This window comes from Chanodichthys erythropterus, chromosome 13, assembly GCF_024489055.1.
Source record: "Chanodichthys erythropterus isolate Z2021 chromosome 13, ASM2448905v1, whole genome shotgun sequence".
NCBI lineage: Eukaryota > Metazoa > Chordata > Actinopteri > Cypriniformes > Xenocyprididae > Chanodichthys > Chanodichthys erythropterus.
In genome coordinates this window covers 27538857-27564243 of record NC_090233.1, presented here as the reverse complement: position 1 = coordinate 27564243, position 25387 = coordinate 27538857, and the positions used below count along the sequence as shown (strand labels likewise).

The following is a 25387-nucleotide window of genomic DNA, read 5'->3' as shown; positions in this document are numbered from 1 at the left end:
TATTGTTATTTTTTTACATGTACCAACTTGTTCTGTTTGTTAATATTGCAATAAAAAAAAAAAAAAACACAAGGAACCATGACAATACCAGCAATTTCTTTCCACAGCAAAATAAGGTCGTACAACCACTTATTTAAATTACTACAGGTTATCCTAAATTGGGAACTCGGTCTCTGCAGACTGTCTTGAAAACCCATTAAGCTGCAGCCGCCTAGATAGCATGACTATGTATCATAGTGGTGGCAGGTGTATCTTTGTTTCAGTGGAAAAGCAAACAGTTCAATATTGGGAAACCAAAAAAAAAAAAAAAGCTATTTCCTATACGATATGTCAATATATGTTCTAAATGTTTAAGCATGTCTATAGTCTGCTTACACTCGTTGAAACACAAACTGCATGGTCAAATTTCATAAATATTTATTTCATATCAATGAACAATATTAACTACAGCAGTGGGCTACAGCACTTTTTCAAATAAATGCTATAATAATAATATTTTTGAGGCCACATTTGAAACACAAACATTTACAAGTAGTACTTGGCATTAAAAACAATGGCAATACAATATTTTAAGACACTTGGTGTTTTTTTATTCATTTTTTTTTATATAATTTCCGATATCACAGAGTTTCTGCAACAGTCTAAACAGTTAATATTGATATAGATACAAAACCACTGCAAAAACAGGAGATTGAACAGAGGGAGACAATAGACAGTATGCCAAAAAACAAAAAAAACAAAAAAAAAAACAGAAAAATATATTCCTTCAGTCTCTGGCTTACCCATTCCCCTCAAAGAACAACTAATATAGCAAATAAATAATATGTAAAACTTTTCATTTACAAAAATATTCCAAAGTTTTCCCTTTTTATTCCAGACTGCTACTAGTGTTGAGTGGTTCACATTCAGATGAAGAAAGGTCGAGAGTGGTGGAGGGGCTGGGGGGGGCATGCATTCAGCTAAGCAATTTAATACTTTATTACTTACTCCTCTTCTTGTGCTGTTCCTGAGGCTCTTGTTCTGGTGTCACTTTGATGACATTCTGAGTTTGAACTGTAAACAGCAGGATCAGTATTCTCATTCTCTTATTAGACAGCAAAAATAATGTTTCAGATTTTTGTATTGTTTTCTAGTTTTGTTGACCCTGGCTTGAATTCCTAGAGTTTTATTTATTTATTTATTTATTTTTGAATTTTTACCAAATCCATTAGAAATATAAAGATAATACATCCTAATTCTAAAACATTAATACATCAAATCCCTTTTATTTTGTAGTAGGATTGAAGGGAGGCATGCAGGTGATCCAGAGCCCTTTTGAAGTAGCAACAGCACTTTAAAAATGTGTTTGACTGTGTACCTGTAAATGCGGACGTTGGTGGATCGAAGCTTATACTGTTAGCATTATAAACCGCTGCAAATTTTATCAGCTGTAGTTACCAAACTGTGTTCTTTAATGATTTTTGTTTGTTTCTGCCTCATGACATATGCAATTCATGGTCAGTCTGATAGAGGGCGCTAGTGGTTGACGGGTGCAGTAGAAAATGGCACTTGTGGGAGACTCCTGCCGTTTCTGCCAAGGGTTTGAATGTCAGGGTTTAAAAGCATGGTATGGGTGAAGGCAGGTTAGATCATAATATTGATATACACAAGAAGTGAGTTTTATTTTCTCCATAATACAACAGAACTAGAAAGATATATATATACTAATATATATATATATATATATGTATGTTTACATTTGTATGTTCATGTGCATCTGGTCCGTGATGCATATAGAGTTTTTTTACAACTTTGAAATAATCACACAATGTACAAATCACAAACATAGAAAACATTTAAAAACACAAAATAAGGAGTTAAAAAATAGGTGTCATTGTTTTTAGGAGCGTCAATCTTACATTCAGGTCTTAGAGTGAAAAGTAATATTATTTTGTCTTGACCTTAGATTTTGGCTCAAACCTTTCATGCCAAAATTGTTTAAACATTCTATTTCTGTTCATATGGCTTCAGGTTTGCTACAAAGCTACAAATTTGTCCCAAAGCTGATGGAGAATGTGTCTCGTCAGTCATAGACACTAAATCGAACACTGGCTAACTCAGATTCTTGGGCGTTTTCAACATTTTTGGTCAGTTTTTCTTTCAGCAATATTCTGAAATGATCGCTGATAATCAGATTTTCTAGTTGTATTCCTATCTTTCTTATAGAGTAAACACAGGATCATACGCACGCGCACACACACACACGCACACACACACACGCACACATCCACTAGGAGTGAATTTTGACATCACCATACTGTAAACTCCTTCAAGTTTAAAGCTCTGGGGATTCATTTGCACACAGAAATGAGTGGGCAGACTGAAGAAAAAACAAAATTCAATGTAACATGATAAAAAGGATGATATAAAGTAAAAGGTAAGAGGATGTGTAAGGTGAGAGGTGCACTTTAGATCCACAGACTGTGATTGTCATCACTTAAGGTCCAAAATATCCTCCTCGAAAGATGTGGATAAGGTAAAAGGGCTGGCCGTGGGTGGGCTATCATCTCGTGGCTCCACCTCAGAGCCAGATGAGCAAAGCCGCTGGATGTCAGTTTCTCCCTCTACAGACTCCATTCCCACTCTGGTTGAAGATATCTCATAGTCAGTACACATCATTGCTCTACTTGCATCTAATATGCAGAAAAAATGCTTAAAGCTGCATATAGCTAAAAATTATGGAATATCTACTCCTGTTCAAAAGGTTAGGATTAGTAAGATTTTTATTTCGAAAGAAATTAATATTTTTATTAATCAAGGATGCATTAAATTTATCAAAAGTGATCATAAAGATATTTATAATATTACAAAAGATTTCTATTTCAAATATTATTATTTTTTTAAACTTTCTAATTATCAAAGAATCCTGGAGAAAAAATGCATCACAGTTTTCACAAAAATATAAGGCAGCACAACTTTTTGGTAAAAAAGTTTCTTGAGAAATCAGCATATTAGAATGTTTTCTGAAAGATCATGTGACACTGAAGACTGAAATAATGGCCGCTGAAAATTCAGCTTTGCCATCACAGGAAAATATGCATTTTAAAATATATTACAATAGAAAAGAGATATTTTCAATTGTAATAATATTACGGTTTTTACTTTAGTTTAAAGAAAAATAAAATGCAGGCTTCTTAACTAACTGCATGATCTCTCTCAGAACTGTGTACATTTTTTCCATATGAACATTATTTTGACACTATCACCTGTGATTAACATAACTTTTTCTGCAAAGGTGCTTTGAAACAATATGTATTGTGAAAATCTTTATACGAATAAATGTGAATTGAACTGAAATTGAACTTTAAACATTAAAAAAATCTTACTGACCCCAAAATTGAATGCATATGTTAGTAAATTATGGAAGTTTGTTTCCGCCACTAAATAAAACATAAAAAAGGTAATTGTGACTTTTTATCTCACGATTGTCTTTTTTCCTCACAATTGCGAGTTCATATAGCGCAATTCTAACTTCTTTTCTTAGGGATATAAATGTCAGTCATAATGTATATAACATATATAATAAATAATATAATAATAAAATAATAATATTTATAATAAATATAAATGTGAGTTATGTCAGAATTGCGAAATATAAACAATTGCAAGAAATAGTCAAAATTGTGAGTTATAAACTTTTTCAAAGCTTTTATAAATTTTTACTAGAAAAAACATAACTGGTGTGCATCTTGAGACAAAACAATGGCACTGACATATTTTAAGATTTGTCAGTACAAGTTACTTTCAGTTAAAACAGCTCAAACATGCATTTTAGTCTAGGACTAGCTTAAGCCTTGTTTGTGAAACCGGAGGTATAAAAGGCAAATGTGACTTTATATTATGCAATTCTGAATTGTGTGTTTATATCATGCAATTCTGAGAAGAAAAATGTCAGAATTGCGAGATGTAAACTCGTAATTGTGAGAAAAAGTCAGAATTGTGAGATAAAAAGCTGCAATTACCTTTATTTTTTTATTCCGTGGCGGAAACAAGCTTCCATAGTAAATACTGATGTTTATAAATAAAATAACTTTTCAGTACATGAATTCAAATTCATTGAATAAATCAATGGAATAAATCAACCTATTTATATAATGAATACTCATTTGCACTTCATTTTACAGTATATGCACTTTCAATGTACTTACAGTGTAACTTATCAAGAAAGTACTGAATAATATAAGGTAACTACATGGGTTAAGATTATAGGTTTTCAGGACCAGTACCTAGTTATTACCCAGTTACTGTAATTACTACATCAAGTATATAGTATGTACATGTGAAATAAGACTCTAAAATAAAGTGCTACCAAATTTTCAATATGTATTCGCCAGCCCTACCACCCACCGAACACACACACACACACACACACACACACACACACACACACACACACACACACACACACACACACACACACACACACACACACACACTTACTGTTCAGTGGTGCTAATCTCTGCTGTTCTCCTCTGCTCTTCCTCCTTGTTCTTCTTGCTCATTCTTCTCTGTTTCACTGAGTTACCGTCTGCTTTACTGCTGGGTTCCTCAGTTAAACCTACAACAGGTACAGAGATTATAGACAAACTCAGAAACAAGAATTCTTATGCTATCGTATTTTAAGCAGAATTTTTAAGATGACATTAAAGATGCACCTGCAGGAGGTGCAATAGCGCTTCCTATAGTCTACTTAGTCACTCTTGTGTGTGTGTGTGTGTGTGTGTGTGTGTGTGTGTGTGTGTGTGTGTGGGGTGTGAAGTGTGGCAGTCTAGTAGATCTAGCAGCTTATCTAATGTGTCACGCCAACACTTAATAATGAAAAATGTCTGTCTCATCTCAATTTGACTGCAGAACAAGCATTACAACAGATCAACTATAAGTATCATTGCAGTTTTTTTATCACATGCAATTAAAATGTTAATAATAAATGGTACTGAGCTGCACCACTTGGAGCTTTATTGTCCAACCCTAAAAACACGTTCAAAGCAGCACTTATCCTGTGGCAGATTTCATTCGGTACATTTCATGCCAGCCTCCCACTGCGCCACACATACATAATGATAGCTTTCATTTCAAGAGCTCACAAATACAGAGACACTCACCCAGCAGTTCTTTCCGTGTGCGGCTGGCGATCTCTTTGATCTCCATGCGAGACAGCGAGAGGGAGGTTGTGCTCGCGATCATGGGAGCGGGGCCGATCACACTTGGGGCAGGTGCCGTTAGCACTTTATTGACCAATGGAGACTTGAGGGGCCTCTCTATGCTCCGTCCAACTAGGTTACTCAATGGGATCTTATAGATGTGTTTTGAGGGAGCTTCACCTTGAAGAAAGAAAGGAATGGTTGGAAAGAGGTAGAAGAGAGAAGGCTAAAAAATGAGACTTTAGAATAAATGATGCCACAGCGTTAGTGGTCGGTCTAGGAGCAGAGCAGCTGTTAGGCACATTAATATCTACTCAGCACAAACATAATGTGCACACATTGCCTTAAGACACACATACATAGAAATACAGTCAGAGTCACTGCTGGATCCACGCTACTGTAATTAGCCTAATTAGCTCAAATGAAAACAACTGTTTCTTCTACCCACAGGTAAGCTTATTTTAAATATGCATCTGTGGAATAACTAAAAATGAAGTTTTAATATAATTCAAAAACAACAGTCTATTAGTAAACACACACTACCGTTGAAATGTTTGGGGTCAGTAAGATTATTTTTTACGTTTTTTGAAAGAAGTCTCTTATGCTCACCAAGACTGCATTTAATTAATGAAAAAACAGTAAACATAGTAATATTGTGAAATTATTACAATTTAAAATAACAGTTTACTATTTCATGTTTTAAGGGGGGACACTACAGGCAAAACCATTGTTTTTTCAGGCACCTGTCAATTTTGAGATTTTGCACTTTTTGGCTTTTCATAAAGTGTTTTTTCAGACATCCAAAATACTTTTAAGTGTATATTTTATAGCACTTTATCTATTTGTGTCTATAGATTCCAATTACAGTAAATATCTTTAAAGGCCATTTTCTCAAAATGAGTTTTTTCTCCTGCTCTGATCAGAAATCTCCACTTCAGCAAATTTATATACACCAAACTTTACAGTTTTATTTCCACCTATATTCTGAAGGTTTTTACAGAGGGATTTGTTGATATATAATTAGCCTGATTTTATACATTTTATTCCTAAAAAAACTGGTGAAAATATATTTTTTTCTGGCTGTTGACAGTATTTTCTGATTTATGGAGTGATAAAAAGAGATATCCAAAATTCTCTCGGTAAAAACCTTTGAATTTAATATGTCCAAAACATTAAATGAGAATTTTGAACCTGACGTCATCCAATATTCAGATTTTTGTTCTAGAAATGTATGCAAATTAGCGCATATTTAATTATATAATGCCTCATTTGCATATTTAAACATAACATTTTAGAAAACTTGTAATACAAAATTTTTTTGCAATTTTTAATGTAATCAATCACATGGGGTAGTATGGTGATATCTATTAGTTATTGTTTTTACCCTATTCACCTGGGGTGTCTCGCCTTAAAATATAATTTATTCCTGTGATGGCAAAGTTGAAATTTCAGCATCATTACTCCAGTCTTCAGTGTCACATGATCCTTCAGAAAAAAAATTCTAATAGATGATTTGGTGCTCAAGAAACATTACTTTTTATTCTGTTGAAAACAGCTGCTTAATATTTTTTGTGTAAACTGTGTTTCAGGATTCTTTGATAAATAGAACGTTCTAAAGAATGTTTTTAAAAATAGAAATCTTATTTCAAATAAGATTTGAAATAGAAGATTATGAATGTCTTTACTCACATTTGATCAATTTAATGTATCCTTGATGAATAAAAGTATTTATTTCTTTTTAAAAAATATCTTACTGACTCTAAACTTTTGAACACACACACACGACCCATATGTATTGCAACACGCGGAACTATTTCATGTCTATTTTTGCGCTGTACTGTTGTGTAGTCCTGCCTTTTGTGAAATGTCATACATTGCTATAAACTGAACATCAGCTATGTACTGTCACGCTGCGTTTTCACGTTCAGACCATGGTTCAGACAGACAAATTACTTATATCAGGAACCTTATCACGTCACGTCTGGTTAGGACAAAGTGTTATTTAGAGTATTTTTCCCCTCTCCAAAGTGGGCTTTAGACTCATGACTTGGACGTGAGTCAGACTGGAGTCTGTTTTTAGTCGTCATTGCAATTACTTGTGACTCAACTCAGACTTGATCTGATGACTCCGGTTGAGTTATTTATTCACAGACTGACATTGTTGCTTTTTGGGTACATTGAGCCTAATCTTATGTGTTAAAATTTGTCTACTGTCTCAAACATTCTGAGCCAGATGCAGTAAAACAGTAAGTTTAACCTGATATACAAAATAACGCCTAATGGTTCAGAATAGGAATATGATTTCTGGGAAATTTCATTGTCAGCTGCAATAAAAGTCTGACTGGTTACATTATTGATTTTTGTTTTAATGCTGTCGATTAGCATGAAAAAAAAAGCATATTTACAATGATGCTTTTACAGTAGATATCTATAGGGTAAATGTACAGCACTACACTTGATTCTCATCTTTTCTATCCACTAGACTTAAGACTTGACATTAAGGGCCCTATAATACACCAGGCGCAAGGCGCAGCGCAAGTGTGTTTGCTAGTTTGCGTCCGGCGCCGTTTGCGTTTTCCCGTTCAGCGCCACATCCTTAAATTAGTAAACGCATTTGCGCCAGTTAGTGCACCCATGGGTGTGCTGGTCTAAAAAGAGGTGTTCCGGCGCATTGCTATTTTAAGGAGCTGAAAATAGACTGCACCATAGACCAACTCAAACCTGGTCTAAAGTCTAAAGTCAATGGCGCAATATTTTTTTTGTTAGAGCGCGTTGGTAGAAACTGCACCTCTGGGCGAGTCCACAGTGCGCGTTGACTTTGCTTATTACACACAGGGATGCACATCACACAAACATGCCAAATATTAAAAACAAAAGGATTACAGTGTAAAAGAATATAGTAAAAGTGGATTTGGACACGCCCTGAGTGCACCTGCGCCGTGCGCTTTACACTTTGCGTTTAGATCATTAAAATAGGGCCCATTGTCTTGACTCAGTCTTGTAAAACAATGACTTGACATCAAGAGTGGTTGAGAAAACGAGTCTCTAATTCCTGTTCCTCAGAAACAAGGACAACCACATGGGAAAGGCAGGTGTTTAAAAGGGAAGCCACTTGATCAGTGCTGGCTGTCTGCCTATATTAATGAACAATTCCATGTAAAAATCACTTGGTTTTGGGAAACTTTTGGTAGAGTGAGAGCAGGAAATGATGGAATGGCACTAACTGATAGGCCACTGCAACAAAATGGTTAATATATCAATATAAAAAATGTTACCTTCACCGGTGTCTCAATGAAAAAAGAATAAACAAACAACAACAACAAAAATATATATGCTGCCAGAAGCAGCTTTATAATAAAGAAACAACACAATAAAAATCTAAAACACTTGCTACTTTTATCTAAAACATGCTAATTTTATCTGGCTAAGATGTTTCAATAAGAAAAATCGAAATATTGTACATGCTATGTAATTGCTTATGCATATGACTGATACTGGTAATAGTGCATAAGCATGATTGCTCTCTTGAATACTGCATTCACTTTTTTTGTTAATCTTTTTAAACTTTTTTTAAACTATACTTTGGATATTTGTCACAGACATGTTGATTTGGAGAAAATAAAAATTCACACATATTTAGTAGCAACAAGCAAGAATATTGAAAACTGAGGACATGTTAGATAAAAGAGCAAGGATCGGGTTAGAGACATGACAGCATATACAGATTTCCAGGTGAGGAAGGATGCTTCCCCTTTAAGTTAATTTAGAATAATTAGAGAGTCATAATCAAACACAGGACTATTTCATTATAAATCCATTCGCATGTCTGGAATACACTGAAAGTATTCCACAGACATCTTTGCTCCATGGGACAGCACGATACATAATATGTATGCATACACATATATATAAAACAGTTCCTGTCCTTGATTCTCATTCGTCAACAGCTGTGTTTTATTCACGATAAAACACGGCTATGACCGCTTCACCCAACGAGTGCTGCAACCACTCTTAGCAACGTAAACTGTATGTTTTCAATTGATATCGTTCATTGAAGCTTACTGTATTATGTAGAATAGTATTGTGAGAAAGAGATCGAGTGAGCGAGTTTATTACTTGCATTCAGATTTAGCATTTTCTTTCAGGTCAGTGCTTTGTTCATAATAAATCAGTTTAAATGTCGGATGTATTATCTTGTCCTTTTAACAGTTAAGGGGTTTTCCCATGACTGACAGCGCTAGTCAAAGCATTTGTCAGTTGTGTCTTGTTCCGTGTTCACAACAATTCATTCTTTACAATGTAAAAGTCTTCGCTACTGACTGACTCACTCATAAAGACAGTCTTTGCTGCCATCTAATGGTGTAATAATGTAACTTCTGTTGCTGTTCACAGTCAGGGACTATTTTTTCCAGCGGAAGGAAGGCTTAGTGAAAGTTTACTTCATGAAAGTTGCATTGATACATATTTTTGGCTTTAATATTTGTATTGTGTGGTAACAGTTTTATAGAAGCAAAAAGGTACCCGAGGCTAGTGCTGTATCGTGAATAAGTCACGGCTGAAGGGGTTGCAGCCTTGCTAAGCAAAAGACTTTCAGAAACATTTAAAACATCTTAACGACCACAACTATAATGTTATATCAATTTTGTTGTATGCAAATTGATAGAAAACAAAAACATACAACAAGAAATGATAACATTTTATAGTTAAATTCACCAAATTAGCTAATGCATTATCTACAATGAAGAGTAATTTTTAATAGCATTTATTAATCCAGATTAATGTTAATTTATAAATATAGTATTGTTAATTGATAATTCATGTTTGTTCATAATACATGAATGATAATTTATACAGCATGAAATGTAGAAATTAACAGATTAATACATTCTAAGTAATTTTCATGTTTTACTTCATGATACCAAATGCATTAACTAATGTTGACAAATTGAACCTTAATGTAAAGTGTTGCCAAAATGTGTAGGCTGCAACACAATGCTGTTGTATCCATGTGAACATTATGATGAGATAAGTACTGCTATGATATCAGTCTATTTCCCATGGTGCAAAAATGGCAGCCACAGACAACTGGCTGGATGTTTAAAAACACCAGGATGTGGATTTTGTCACAGCCCCTTGACGGCCCTCTTCATGCTGCGTGTGTAGACAGAAGCGCTAAGCTCTGGAGGGCCGTCCAAACTGTGCGTGCGCATGAAGGGAAGAGGGGCTCTGACAAAAGTATCCATGGTGACACAGCGATCTGTAACTCATGCTGCAGCAAATGTGTCCCATTTCCCTAAAGTCTCTGTCTGCCTCTATGTATCTGTCTCTTTCTGTCTATTGATTTCCTCTGTCATCTCTCCATCTCATTCACTTCAGTTTTTCTCCACTGTTCTGTTTTTCCCCAAAGACTCCTCATGCCACCATTTCTCTATCTGTCTTTGTTATTCTTTCTGTGAGACTGCAAGAAGGAAGGGACACATTAAGTTAGCTGCACACTATTTCACTCAACACCGTCTGCATGCGTTTGTTAATTGAATAATAGACATGGTAAGTCTCCATGGTAACGTGCATTAGTGAGGCAGCATGGGAAATGTAGGCAACAGAAGTGCCTGCAGTACCTTCAGAGTCTTTAGACATGTAGAGGGATAGCTTGGTGCCGTAGGGGATCCGAATACAATCTGGACCAGGGATGGAAAAGAGCAATATATCAACCCAACCCACACATAGGTTAAAAGACAAAAACACCATAAGACAATACACAAAGACAGTTAGATGACTCGCATGTACGTAACTCGTTACCCTATAACAGCAAAAAAAGCAACATATCATATACAATGGCAATGGGTGAATTTGCCCAGTATGACACTCTCTCAAATCCTAAACACAAATACCTAAGTTCTGTAGCGAGGGGAATTCAGTTTAAAGTGTGTTAGTTCACCCCCCCAAAAGTTTCACCATTATGTTCCAAACCTGTAAAATTTTTCTTCTGCTGAACTACTAATAAGATATTTTGAAGAATATTGGGAACCAGAGAGTTGACTGTAGCCATTGAGTCAATGGCTACCGTCAACTGTTTGGTTACCAGCATTCTTAAAAATAACTTCTTTGTTGTTCAACAGAAGAAATAAACTCATGCAGGTTTGGAACAACATAAGGGTGAGTAAATAATGAATTTTTTTTTTTGTTGGGTGAACTAACCCTATAAGAAAATTAAAGTAAATTGTGTACATGTTTCTTCAAGATCAGAAGCGTACCATCTCCAAGCGGTGAAGGGAAGACAGGCATCTCATAGCCGGTGGGAGTCTGAGGGGAACTCTGGGAACTAGTGTCTCTGGAGCTACAGTTAGAGGCAGAGTTTATAGGTGCTGATGAGATGAAATAGATATCAGACTGTCGAAAAAAGAGAGGAAGAAATAACAAGATAAAACAGTGAGAAATGTGAGTGACAGGAATGCATTAATTGTATAAAAGAATTGACACTGTCATCAATATATTTTCTGTTAAGAATTATTCATTGCATTTTTTTTTTTTTATTATTATTAGTGTACACTACTGTTCAAAAGTTTGGGGTCATTAAGATTTATTAAATTACAGTAAAGACTTTTAAACTGTTACAAAAATTGCTGTTCTTTTGAACTCTATCAAAGAATTCTGAAAATATCACAGTTTCCACAAAAATACTAAGCAGCACAACTGTTCTCAACATTGATAATGATAAATTTGCCATAACATTTACATTTTAAAATATATGAAAATAGAAAACAGTTATTTTAAATGATAACATTATTATATAATATTAAAATTAATACAAATATTTCACTGTATTTGTGATCAAATAAATGCAGCCTTGGTGAGCATGAGTCATTTTTCAAAAACATTACAAAAATCTTACAGACCCAAAATGTTTAAACAGTAATGTATAAAGAGTGTAGAGTTACACACTGTAATAAAAAGACAAGCGTCATATAACAAATAAATACATAAATCACATTCAGTGGGGTCCAAAATGGTTCAACAGCACATTTTTTTCTAATTATTTTATCAGTACATCTTAAGTATTTATTATTATTATTATTATTATTATTTTTTTTAAATGGTTTATTTGCAGATCTACATTAGATTTTAAATCCCAGATGTTAAATATGATCTAAGACTACACAAATAAATAAAATATACTTTTGGACCCCACTGTATATACTGTATACCTGTTGATATATATACAGCTGTATAATGTATTTAAAATGAAAACCTTATGGCTTGAACACTTACTCTGGACGCAGTCAGTTGCAATTCTGGAACGACAGCTGTATATACTAGGTTGCCATTAACAACTAGCCGGATCTCTATGGAGTCAGTGGTGAATGCGAGGATATATGGGAACGCACACACTGTGACACAGGAAGTGAAATAATAGGGAGATATCTCAATTATTTCCACTAAAGCAAATGCAAAATGAGTGTTGAAATGAGGATAAAGTAGTAATAATAAAGAATGCAGGTCCTAAAGGTACTGACCAATAGCGTTGGGCATTTGGTTCCAGCTGAAATGGAAGTCTGAAGAGTTGGGCTGAATCATAGGGGTGGCTCCATTAAACGGACACACCTTCTTATATACACAAATATCTGTTAGAAGAAAAGTATAGCATTAGAGGATCTGACTACACGGATACAGTCACTGACATTTTAATAGACACTAACTGTTATAGCAAAGAAGTAGTCCAGCCTCTCCATCTTCATACACATCTATGGCAGCAACAAAGTTCACCTGAAAAAAAAAAAAGTGAAGTTATACTGTATACTGTGTATATGAATATGTAGACTACCAAAGTCCCTTTAAGAAAAGTCATTTCACTCGGCGGCCACCTTTGAAACGCCTCTTGGGCATGCAAGTGTAGCTCCTATCTCTTTGAATGGGGAAACAAAGTTCTCAAAAGCTGTTTGTCAAGCTTTCGATCAGATTTCATATTTGAAATCTCTAATGAAATCTGACAACAACTGTCTCATAATTTTTTTTTGTAAACGCTCAAATCATGACAAAAAAATTGCATTTGTCTTACTGCTTCTATGGGAACCAGAGCCTCTAATGGCAGCTGCAGCGACTTTACCCTTTGGCGATTGCCTCTTAACTCAACCCAAACATTTGAACAGTAATGTATGTTTGTATTCTCACCCGGTTGGCATCTACATGGTGTAGTCTGTAGGCATCTCCTGTGCTCTCATTGATCAAGTCAAACTGATGTCTGTAGGCCACACAGATCATGTGGTCATTCTCTCCTGTTGGGCCATCAACCAGAGCCATGACCACCGGGGAGTCACATAAACAGATCTCCTAAGACAAGCGACAGCAAACATCTGAAATGTTGAGAGCTTAAAAGTAGCCAAATGTCTGTGAAAGAATCTTTCCTATAAGCTACAAATGACAGATAAATCCAGTTAACTTATGATGAAAACAGACATCCATGCATGACATTTGTGTGTGTGAGAGATGAATCCGTGCCCTACCCGTATGTATTGGAGTCAGTAGTCCCTGTGACTGTAGCAATAGAGCTGAGGCAATCGAGGCGTGACTGTTTCCTGGTGATCAGAAGAAGCTTGTTTCTTATCGCCGCAACGATTCTAAGCTCTACCCCATGATGTGTGTTTATGGAGTAGAGATGGCAGCCTGAGGAAACACAATTCTGTTACTTTCAAATGTATGCAATGTGTATTCTTGATTTTGACAAACTTGGAAATCATTTTATCAGCTTCAGGCCACAAAAAAGGTGTCTAAGATACGGTAATAGTGATGCTATTTGATGTCACATTGTATTGCGCACACAGCCATATTGAACACATTCTCCTAGAATATCTCTCAAGTAGCATTTAGAATCAATTTAAGAAGGAATTATATATAAGTTTTCATACCTTTGGTTTTTTCAAGCTTGTTCTCCCGACTGTCATACTTGGTGCGGACAAGCTGCCGCTCCTCTATCCCTCTTTTGAGCGTGCTCAGTCTGTAAACATACAGTCGAGCATCTTTCCCTGCAACAGAATTGAAATTGGTCATTAAAGTAATTGAAATTAAACAAAATTTCAAGCACTCTTATACATTCCTGGTACGGTTATTCAAATGAGTGTGACTACTTCAGCTGTTTAGTGAATTCTACAAATGAAGCTTTCAGGACTGAATATATGATAATAGGCAACAAATAAGAGATGCGTCTCATCAAACTAAATGACTTCTCGGCTAATGCAACATTTGGATTTCAAATGCCTGTCATAGTGAATGAAAGTTGCTTGGTGACGGAGTTGCTAACGCATTCATTATTTCCCCTTTGCAGAAGCTGTACTTCCCAATAAGAGTGAGAATTTGCTGTACACCGTCTTGAACTAATGATCAGTATGGAAGATGGTGGTAGAGACTAAATTACATGGATCTCTACTCTTGGTTCTCTTTATAATGAGCTATAAGTCTCGACAATGCGAACCAAAGGTAATGCCCATATGTGTGTGTTTGAATACTATTTTGTGCTATTCCCAGCTGGATAAAGATGCTCATTATTAGAGCAAAGGACCAAGAGTTTTCTTTTGCTGCTTTGCTTGGTCTCTTTCTTTCTCACACTTTATCTTTTTTGTGTGCATTTTTTGTTAGGTAAAAAATGTTAGCCTGAATGCACTGTAAGTCGCTTTGGATAAAAGCGTCTGCTAAATGCATAAATGTAAATGCAAATCTTTTGGCAGATCGTTTCACACACTTTCTTCTACCCACAAAAGAACTGTGCCATATTTATATGCTTATATAATTATAAACACAAACTCATGTCTTACCTTTATCTGCTCTTGCAATGAGGAGGTCCTGAGGTTCAAGCACGTGCAATTGTTTGACCGTCAAGGTCTTGTCAAATACCTGCACCGGAGGCAGGGTTGGTGAATCTAGACCAGCATGCAAAGCAAGATTAATTTGTGGTTTGCATGGTAACTCAATCCCCCAATGAGATTCACTTGCTTTGATTAACAGACACATTTTTTAACTGTCACTGCAAAAATGTACTGGGTACATGTTTAAATACTTTGTAATATTTATAAACATTTATATCCACTGACTGCAGTGTTGTGGGCATGCTATACATACCTACATTGGAGAACAGTGGATCTGAGGCTAAAAGGGAGGACAGATTTGATTTAAATTCAGCAAGTTAGTTTCAAAGAACACAAAAGTGCCATATGCATCATACAAACACTACTGTTCAAATATTTTGGGGTCAGTAAGATGTTTTTTACAGCAGCTGTCAAAATGTATACTTTTCAGTAAGAACACATTAAAAACATATATAATACTGCATTATACAAGTATCATGAAAAAAAAAAAACTGTTTTCACAACTGTTTTCAACATTAACAATAACAAGTTTTTGAGCATCAAATCAGCATATTGCAATGATTTCTGAAGGATCATGTGACAGTAAAGACTGGAGCAATGCTGCTGAAAATTCAGCTTTGACATCACAGGAATAAATTAACTTTTTTAATTTTAATATATTTTAAAATGTATTTTAAATGTTAATATAATTTCACAATACTATTGTTTTTTTCTGTATTTTTGATCAAATAAATGCAAAAAAAAAAAAAAAAAATCTTACCGACCCCCTTTGAAATAGTTGTGTACATTTCATTATGTTAGCCCCCCACTATAATTGACCCAAATATATTACAAACTTTTCACATGCATGCTTTTATTCAAAGAGATGGTTCACCTAAAAATGAAAATTCTGTCAAAATGTTTTTCCCCCCATGCTCCAACATAGACTACAATAGAATATGTTAAGCATATTCATTTCATATTGATTTTCATTGAATATACATGATGACCAGGGGCTCCAAAAATGACTAAAAAGCACCATAAGTATTTTAATATACCATTGAACACTATATGACTGTGTGATGTATTTTATTGTCTTTCAGTCTTCTGAAGCCATGTGATAGCTCTATGTAAGGAACATATGGAAATTCTGCTTATTATTTTTATTATTGAAAATGCTCCCCTTTACAATAGCCCTGAAATCTGATTTGTGCAATTTAAATATTCACATTTAAATTTATTGCATCTTGCGACCAATAACATTTGGCATCACTGAAATGAAACCTGGAGGACAAATTCAAACAGCATCAAAACTTCTTTTTGTGTTTTTTTTCCTTCAGAATTTTAATTTTTGCTGTCCGCTGATATGATCCATGTAGATCTATCTATTTAGAAGCTGGTGAAAATTACAGCCAGTGTGTCTTTACATGCCATTTTTAAGAAAACTGCTACTCTTTCCAGCTGTGTTGTTTCACATGAAAAAGCATTCTTACCCTCCAGCAGCATGACCCCTGCTGAATCTGTGGCGACCAGTAATGACTGTCCCCATGAGTCTCCACAGACTATATCATACGGGAAGCTGCTGCAGAATGACTGTGACTCCCATGGCTGCAGAAAAAAATAGGAACATACTGTTAGAGATGAACCGTAAGAGAAAAATAACAGCATCCCTCGCTTTTTTCCTCTTGCCCCTCACCTCTTTCCTGCAAAGGCCAGTAGTGACTAGACTGGTGGGTGCATCACCTCGAACTATAGTTTTGAGCTTCAAGGCCTGGACACAATATTATTATTATTATTTATTAACAAAATTTCTCATACTTTAACATTCATACCTATGTGGAATGTCATATTTGCATAGATGTATACACCCTACCTGTCCCACCCGAACAAACTCAGCCTGACGTGCCTCCTCTTTTTTACGGGCCGATTTGGGCGACTCTGGCAGTACATCACTGAATGAGCGTCGGTTTAGCATGTTCTGCGGAGAGAAGGGAACCTACAGGAGCGGTAGAGATGAACATGGGTCTGAGAGACTGACCCAGAAACAGCCAGAAAGACAGCAAAGCAGAGACTAACAAATTCTTTTACCACTATACCTTATAAGCCATAATACTGTAAATTGGGTTCGGAATCATAAGGAAATAATGATGGTTCAAAGTGTGGTTCCAACACAACAAGATTTTATTATCTTTGCATTGTTTTGCAGCAAGTCTTTTTTTCTCATTAAAATATAAAACCTGCACATCTTTTAAAAAATGGAACCGGTTCCTGATTCCTAACCCTATAATTGAGAATAGAAACAGGAATAGACAACAATAGAAAGACAGTATCCAGCTCTAGGACCAGCTGACAGGGAGAGAATTGTGAGAAGAAACATATATGGCAGGAAAATAAAAAGTGAGGTAATAGTGAAATACAGAAAAGTATTGTGCTAGATCAGTGGTTCTCAACCTTTTTGACTCCAAGGTCCCTCATAGTCCACTAAAATATACAATGGCCCCATGAATTTTCCAGTTGGTTGTGATTTACTGGATAAGGATTTTTAAATATATTTTTCGCACAATTTTAGGTTTATAAAATATTTTAGAACTTGGCATAACTAGAAAAATGTGTATTCATTATAAGAATGCTCACGATATTATAACATTTTATTATTTTACATGTCTTTTTCAGGTGTGGGGCCCCCTAATGGGCCCTTGGCCGCTTGGTTGAGAACACTGTACTAGATTATGCGTCCATACCTTGGGCATGTCAGGCATGAGATCCTGGTACAGGGATCTGATCAGCATGTCCAGCGTACGCTGACGTTTTTGAGCAAAAGTGGGGGTCTCAAGAGTGGCTTTTTCTCCATTTATTACTACAGAAGACAGAAGGATAAAGGTAACAGTATTATGTAACAGAATCACCCTTAGGAAACAGCATGACACATTTTACAAGGTCTGTTTAATGAAAGCATCTGCTTTACAGAGTCCATGAGCCAAAACAAATCAATAAAGCTGGCAGCAGAAAAACACAGGTGTGTATTCTAACAGGAGGTCTGTGTACTGAAATGCCATGAAATGGCATTTAGAATTAATTTAAATTCTCTAATACAATCTATTTTTGACTGAAAGAGGATATTCAGTCGGAAACACGTTTAGTAGGATGGGATTTCATGCTTTCAATCAGTATTAATAGGCTTTGATATAGCTCGTCTTTTTTGGTTACATCAGCAGAAAAGTGTTGTTTCAGAGGCAAGTTGTTACACGTTGGTGAAAGACTATGAAAACAACTGATTTCATGCCGTCTTTAAAATGTGTTTTCTGCTTCTCTGCTTACTAACATTTAACTAGTAGAAAGTCCCTGAACTCCTGGTGGTCTGTGAACACTGGAGGGGAAGGGAGGGGTGGGCCAAACAGTGGCACACTCTCCTCTGAGAAAATCTTCAACCTGCAACATAAAATTATTAAGACACAAATAATATACACTACTGCTTAAAAAATGTGGGGTCATAAAGATTTTTAAAATGTTTTTGAAAAAGTATTTATTTGATGAAAAATACTTGTGGGGATGTGGGAAAAAATTGGGATCTATCAAATATACAATTTAAATAAAATTACAATTTAAAAGATTTTTTTATTTCAGTATATTTTAAAATGTAATGTATTCATGTGACAACAAAGCTGAATTTTCAGCGTCATTACTCCAGTCTTCAGTGTCACATGATCCTTCACAAATCATTCTAATTTGCTAATCTGGTTCTGAAGAAACATTTATTGTTATTATAAATATTGAAAACAGTTGGGCTGCTCATTTTTTTTCTTTCTGAAAACCATATTTTTTCAGGATTCTTTGATAAATAAAAGTTCAAAAGAGCAGCATTTATTTGAAATAGAGAATTTTTAAATAATGTAAAAGTCTTTACTGTCACTTCATACTCGCTGAATAAAAGTATTCATTTCACTTTAAAAAACTCTTACTGACCTCAGACTTTTGAATACGGAAGAGGATTAGGGCCAAGCAATAATAAAAAATAAAACCATCTCGAGATTAAAGTTGTTAAATTTCGAGAAAAAAGTCGAAATAAGATCTTGAGAATAAACTCGTTAAATTTCGAGAAAAAGGTTGAGATAAAATGTTGAGAATAAACTTGTTAAATTATGAGAAAAATGTTGTTAAATTGAGAAAAAAAGTTGAGATAAAATGTTGATAGTAAACTCATTAACCCTTTGACGCGTACGATCACACCGGTGTGATTAGAACGTTAGAAGTGCATCACGCGATCAACTGCCAAATTCAAATGCTTTGGCTGGCGCTAAACCAGAGACGGACGCGCGCAGCGCTTTTCATATAATCACATTTATGCAGTGTTTTCAACCAAATAATGTTTATTTTAGGTTTCAGATATTTAAATACACATGAGTACTAACAAAACAATATATTTAGAGTTTGTAAAATACACAATGATGTCTATAGAAGCGGAAATTCGTTAAATTACGAATTTGTTCTCACAATTTAACGACTTTTTTTCTCATAATTTAACGAATTTGTTCTCAATCTAACGACTTTTTTCTCGTAATTTAATGACTTTATTGTCAACATTTTATCTCGACTTTTTTCATGAAATTCAACTTTTTTTCTCGTAATTTAATGACTTTTTTTCTCAACATTTTATCTCGACTTTTTTCTCTAAATTTAACGACTTTAATCTCGAGATGGTTTTATTTTTTTATTATTGCATGGCCCTAATCCTCTTCCGTATTTCAATGGTAGTTTATATACAATATAATACTTATATTAAAATAAAATGTAATAAATAATATATTAAATAACACACATTTCTACATATATGCTATGCACAAAAGTAAAACGTCCAAACACACACATACCTGTAACTATCATTCTGGCTATTATATCGAACTAAGGCAAAAATATCTGTGGGGTATGTAAAGGAAATCATCCATATATTAGCTCCACATACAAAACTAATAATTTACACATATCTAAAGTCTTTTTTTCTGTAAAAACATGCCACCCATAAATAGCCCAATCACTGACACTGAGTGACTCATTTCAGCAGTTCAACTCAGTTCGAGGATGAAGGATACGTGTGAAATGGGAGCGAATCATAGAGGGCTTAAAGGACGGAGAGGCGTCATCTCCCTCCTGAAACACGATGGTCACGATGTCGTTCCCAATGTGTCTCTTCCTCTCTACCTGCACAGAGTGAAATAATTGAAGCTATAATCATACATGCTTGAAGCACATTCCAAAAAGCTGCTTTTGTTACCTAAAACTAATACACCAACTTTTTTCTCTCCAGTATTAAATGAAAAAGTATTTCATTTTGAAAAGAGTACATGCCTATGTGTGTGTTTGTTGGGGAGTTTGGTTTGTGTGCATGTTTGGACATTCATAATGCCCTCTGACACCTCACACCCGTTAGCCAGGAAGCATAAATGAGCTTGTTAATGAGTCTGGACCATTACGCTTGAAAAAGAGCTTTTATCTTTTGTCTCAAGAGCACACACACACACACACAACAACCCCTTAAAGCTCAATTACTACATGGCTGCTTTTCACCTTCCCCTCTCTCCCGGTATCTCTCTCATTTTCTCTCTCTCTCACACACAAAAACACGCATCTAGACAGATACATGCGCTTGACCGCGAGCTGTGACAGGAATGAGTATTTACTTATTTCAGTGATGGATTCATTTCTACTGAGAGCTTAATTATGATTCTCTGCCACTTCTCCTCACCGTTACACAGAACATCCTTCCAGTGACAAACATAACACCTGAACAATACCAACAGGCTTTCATGACTGACTCCTTCCTGTTTCCAGCCGTTTGACAGGGTCAAGCAGAGGATTATTTTAAAGGGATGGTTCACCCAAAAATTTTAATTTGATCTTTATTCGCTCACCCTCATGTTTTTCCAAACCCATATGTTGTTAATAGGAGAATTTTTTTAAGTGAAGTTATTAAAGTAATTTCGGGAGGATACGCCTATCTAATCTTCTAATTAATACCAAGGTAAAAAAAAATACCACTTCCCATTGTTAGTTCTTTCAGTATCCCTCCTCCTCCCCTTCTCCTCCTTTTTGTATATTTTTGTCTATGTAATGGGGTGCAATCAGAACTTGAGAATATCCTCTGAACCCCTCTATAGCAGACAGCAAACAAAATCTGTTTACCACTTACGTTATGATTACATGGGCACACAAACTCGTGAAAGAAACCACTTCTCCATACAACGGTTCATAGTGAACATGTCTTTCATGCAGTCCCTATAAACTGTCCTTGATGGAAAAAAAGCTATGATTCTTTAAAGGATTAGTTCACTTCAGAATTAAAATTTCCTGATAATTTACTCACCCCCATGTCATCCAAGATGTTTATATCTTTCTTTCTTCAAAAAATTAAGGTTTTTGAGGAAAACACTCCAGGATTTTTCTCCATATAGTGGACTTCAACAGTTAACAACAGGGTGAAGGTCCAAATTACAGTTTCAGTGCAGCTTCAAAGGGTTCTACAGGATACCAGAAGAGGAACAAGGGTCTTATCTAGTCATTTTCTAGAAAAAATAAAAATTGTTTACTTTTTAACTACAAATGCTCGTCTTGCACTAGCTCTGCAATGCGCCACGCATTACGTAATCATGTTGGAAATGACAAAAAACTTGCGAAAAACTTCCATCTTATTTTCTCCTCCAACTTCAGAATCGTCCGACATCATTGTTTTTTCTTTTGTTGTAAAGGCCATTTGACTTAGCCTTTGCACGATTGCTTTGTAAAACACTTTCTCGGTACTTACGCCTACCTTTCCAACGTTATTACGTAATGCGTGGAGTATCGCAGAGCAGTGCAAGAGGAGCATTTGTGGTTAAAAAGTATATCATTTTTATTTTTTTTTTAGAAAATGAACGATCGTTTTGCCAGACAAGACCCTTATCCCTCGGCTAGGATCGTGTAGAGCCCTTTGAAGTTGCATTTCAACTGCAATTTGGACCTTCAACCCATTGGTAGCTGTTGAAGTCCACTATATGGAGAAAAGTCCTTGAATGTTTTCCTCAAATCCTTAATTTCTTTTTGACTGAAGAAAGAAAGACATAAACACATTGGATGACATAAAGACATAAACATCTTGGATCCTGTTCTTTAGTTGAAGAACAGTTTTCTTCTATGAAAAAACTAACTCTCCCTTGTGAACAGTACTTGATTCCTGAGTCTTCCACCTGTTCAGTATATCTGCATGCTTGTAGGATCAGCAAGAGACTTTTAAAGTGTATGAGCTGTTCTGCTCTTCTCATGAGCGGTTTAGCATTGGTAAAGGTGGTTATTGATATGGAGGACTGAAGAGGCTCTCGGCTGTAGAGTGCCAAGACCTTGAACTGACACAAATACTTTGAAAATCCTGCTATTGTGAATGCTTCCACAAGCACTCCAGTGCACAAGAGCTCTACTTGTACTCAATCATATGATCTGATAGAGTGAAAGAGGAAAAGTGAGAAACGGAAGAAGAGCATGAGAGAGAGAAAAGGGATTACTGTGTGATGATATAATCAAGAAGAGAGGGATATGAAGTGAGAGAGAGTGAAGTGATTGACGCTTGATGTAATCAGGATATGGAGCTGAGGGGGGAAGGGGAAAAAGCAACAGAGAAAAGAGAGGGAGAGACTGACCGCTGTGATGTCCAGCGCTTTTGGATGTTAAATATAGCCTGTTTTCCCCTCACCACCTACCGAGCTACAGACTGGCTCCTTTCTGCCTCAACAAACACACGCAGCTCCATTCTTTCTATCATTCAAATGTCTCATTTCCCTCTTTCTCTGTCTTTATCTCATTCTGTTTGTAGTTTTACATGGATGTGTTTTTGTTTTTTTGGTAGCGTTTGGAACCAGAATGTCTCTCTATAGTCCTACTGAATCCCAGGGATGGGCTGATAATGATACTAATAATATGATAATCTCATAATTATTTTCATGTTATGGCTGATATTAAATGTCTATACTATTGTGTCTAAATAAAACACTAAAAAGTAAAATCAGTAATTTTAAATGCTGCAATTTAGGCATCACATCATAATAATGCACAGTATGAAAAATGGGTATTTTGAGACTTGCTAAAGGTTACATTTGACAGTGTTATTAAATTACATTATTACTGTGTTTAAAGGTTAACTTTTAAGTAAATTCTAAATGATGACACATTCTTTTTATATATCCAAAACTGACCAATGTACACTACCGTTCAAACGTTTGGGGTCAGTATGATTTTTTGGTTTCTTTTGAAAAAAAAAAAAAATAATAATAATAATAATAATAATTCAACAAGGAAAAAATAATATGATCAAAAGTAGGTTTGCATGGAGTTACATTTTAAAAAATATTACAATAAAATTTTTTATTTTAAATAGTCATAATATTTAAGAATTTTAAATTGTAATAATATTTCGGAATGTTATTACTGCATTCTGTAACACTTTAGTTTAGGGTCCAATTCTCACTATTAACTAGTTGCTTATTAGCATTCATATTACTAGGATATTGGCTGTTTATTAGTACTTAAAAAGCACATATTAATGCCTTATTCTGCACAACCATATTCTCCATCCCTTAATCCTACCCAATACCCAACAACTACCTTCCTAACTATTAATAAGCAGTAATTAGGGGTTTATTGTGGCAAAAGTCGTAGTTAATTGTGAGAATTGGACCCTAATCTAAAGTGTGACCTTGCATTCTTTATCACATAAACACAGCCTTGTTGAGCTTCTTTCAAAAACATAAAAAAAATCTTCCTGACCCCAAACATTTGAAAAGTAGTGTAGGAAAACCCACTAATATCGGTCAGTAAACAATATACAACATATTGTGCATACATAGCGTATGTGTTCTACAACTTACCTGTTGCTTGTTCTCTTTAGAATAAGGTAACATGGTGGAAACATGGAACATGAGCTCATGACCCTGATAGACTGTGTAGATGGAATTCATTCCTGTAGTGTCGTCTAAACGGAGAGAGAGAAAATGAATGAGTAAAATACAGTTTTAAGGGAAAGAAATATCTCTCTGTTCATTTGTAAACATGTGTACACGTGTATTTGTCCTACTCTTAGTGTCTAGTCCTCCTCGATACCCTGCCCAGCCCTGCAGACAGATTGTGTCGCCAAGGAGATTCAGAAATTTGCCAAAGGTCTCACTTCCTGTTTCTGAAAAAAAGTACAAAAACATAGAAAATCAACTTGATTGTAGAGCAATAATAAATAAATAAATAAGACACCACCTTATGCTGTTCACATAGATATTTTAAAATCAATGTGAATTGTAATTAATTGCATTGTACTTCCATAATGTGATGTATTTCTGAGTAAAACAGAATATCCTTTTATTTGGTTATTGGTTTTTATTATAACATAGTGTGTGAGCCAAATCTTCTCAGTAGAAAGGTAAAGAAATATTTAGTATTATAAGTATGTTATGAGTGGTTCTGTGCTCACCGTTACTGAACATTTCATCATCTGTCAGCTGCCCATCTTTGGCATAAAGAACACCAAATTTAAAGTTTACACTGCCCTGTAAGAACATACAAACATTTGAGAAGCATTCAGGGGGAATTCACTAAGAAATTGATTTAAAAATCACTAAGAACTTTTTATTTTATTTATTTGCATGGCATACTTAAATCAATCACATACACACATTTGACAGTACACACCTCTTGCTCCTCCAGCACCAGTAAGTCCTGCCAACAATAAATAAATAAATAAATAACAGTTTAGCTCAAATCAAATCATTATATCCCAGTACAATAAAACAATCAGTTTTTATCGAGGTTAAATTTCTAAACACCAGTTAGGAGCACTAATAGCGTGGGTTACGCAAACATTACAGAGAGCATGTTCATGCATTCAAATATCTGAATGCCACTGACAATGGTCTTTGATTAGCGGCAAACATTTTCACAAAAGCTAAGCTCTCTGGAGCAATAGCAGCTCAGACAGCGGCTGCGTTTGAATCCTAAAGTGATTGTGAAGCAGAACAACAAACCAGAGCAAAAATAGACAGTAATTAACAGAGAGGAGGACATGTAATGTTGATTGACAGGTGTGGGTGGGCACCTTCTGAATCTCTGGGTTAAGGATCTCCCTCGGGCCCTTTTCGAAACGATCCACATTCATGGCACTGGAGGGTGAAAGGGTCAAGAGGGGCAAATTAATGCATTTTAATTTATTTCGCTCAAACTGAATCTTCGCATGTGTGAATAGGGTGCATTACAGACAGACTTGCCTTAATATAGATTTGACTGATAGTGTTTTTGTTGGACTGTATGGAAGGCTGATTTTTAGAGTACCCTGAAAGAGATGGACATATATTATACATATATAAA

General features: G+C 35.3%; 1 protein-coding gene across 1 annotated transcript in view; it reads right to left on the bottom strand.

The window, feature by feature from the left end:
* Positions 1-461: 461 nt before the first annotated feature.
* garnl3 (GTPase activating Rap/RanGAP domain like 3) overlaps positions 462-25387 on the bottom strand; it is a 72013-nt gene continuing 47087 nt past the window's right edge. Inside the window, 25 exon segments of the mRNA XM_067406568.1 lie at positions 462-2623; positions 4480-4597; positions 5142-5360; positions 11435-11570; positions 12450-12568; positions 12695-12802; positions 12878-12944; positions 13350-13508; positions 13648-13841; positions 14084-14200; positions 14987-15091; positions 15291-15317; positions 16510-16624; positions 16713-16787; positions 16890-16994; positions 17758-17873; positions 18339-18445; positions 19885-19930; positions 20104-20212; positions 23905-24008; positions 24111-24209; positions 24498-24573; positions 24716-24742; positions 25119-25182; positions 25288-25352. Of these exon segments, the coding sequence (XP_067262669.1) occupies positions 2473-2623; positions 4480-4597; positions 5142-5360; positions 11435-11570; positions 12450-12568; positions 12695-12802; positions 12878-12944; positions 13350-13508; positions 13648-13841; positions 14084-14200; positions 14987-15091; positions 15291-15317; positions 16510-16624; positions 16713-16787; positions 16890-16994; positions 17758-17873; positions 18339-18445; positions 19885-19930; positions 20104-20212; positions 23905-24008; positions 24111-24209; positions 24498-24573; positions 24716-24742; positions 25119-25182; positions 25288-25352 (2628 nt within the window). The 3' untranslated portion in view covers positions 462-2472.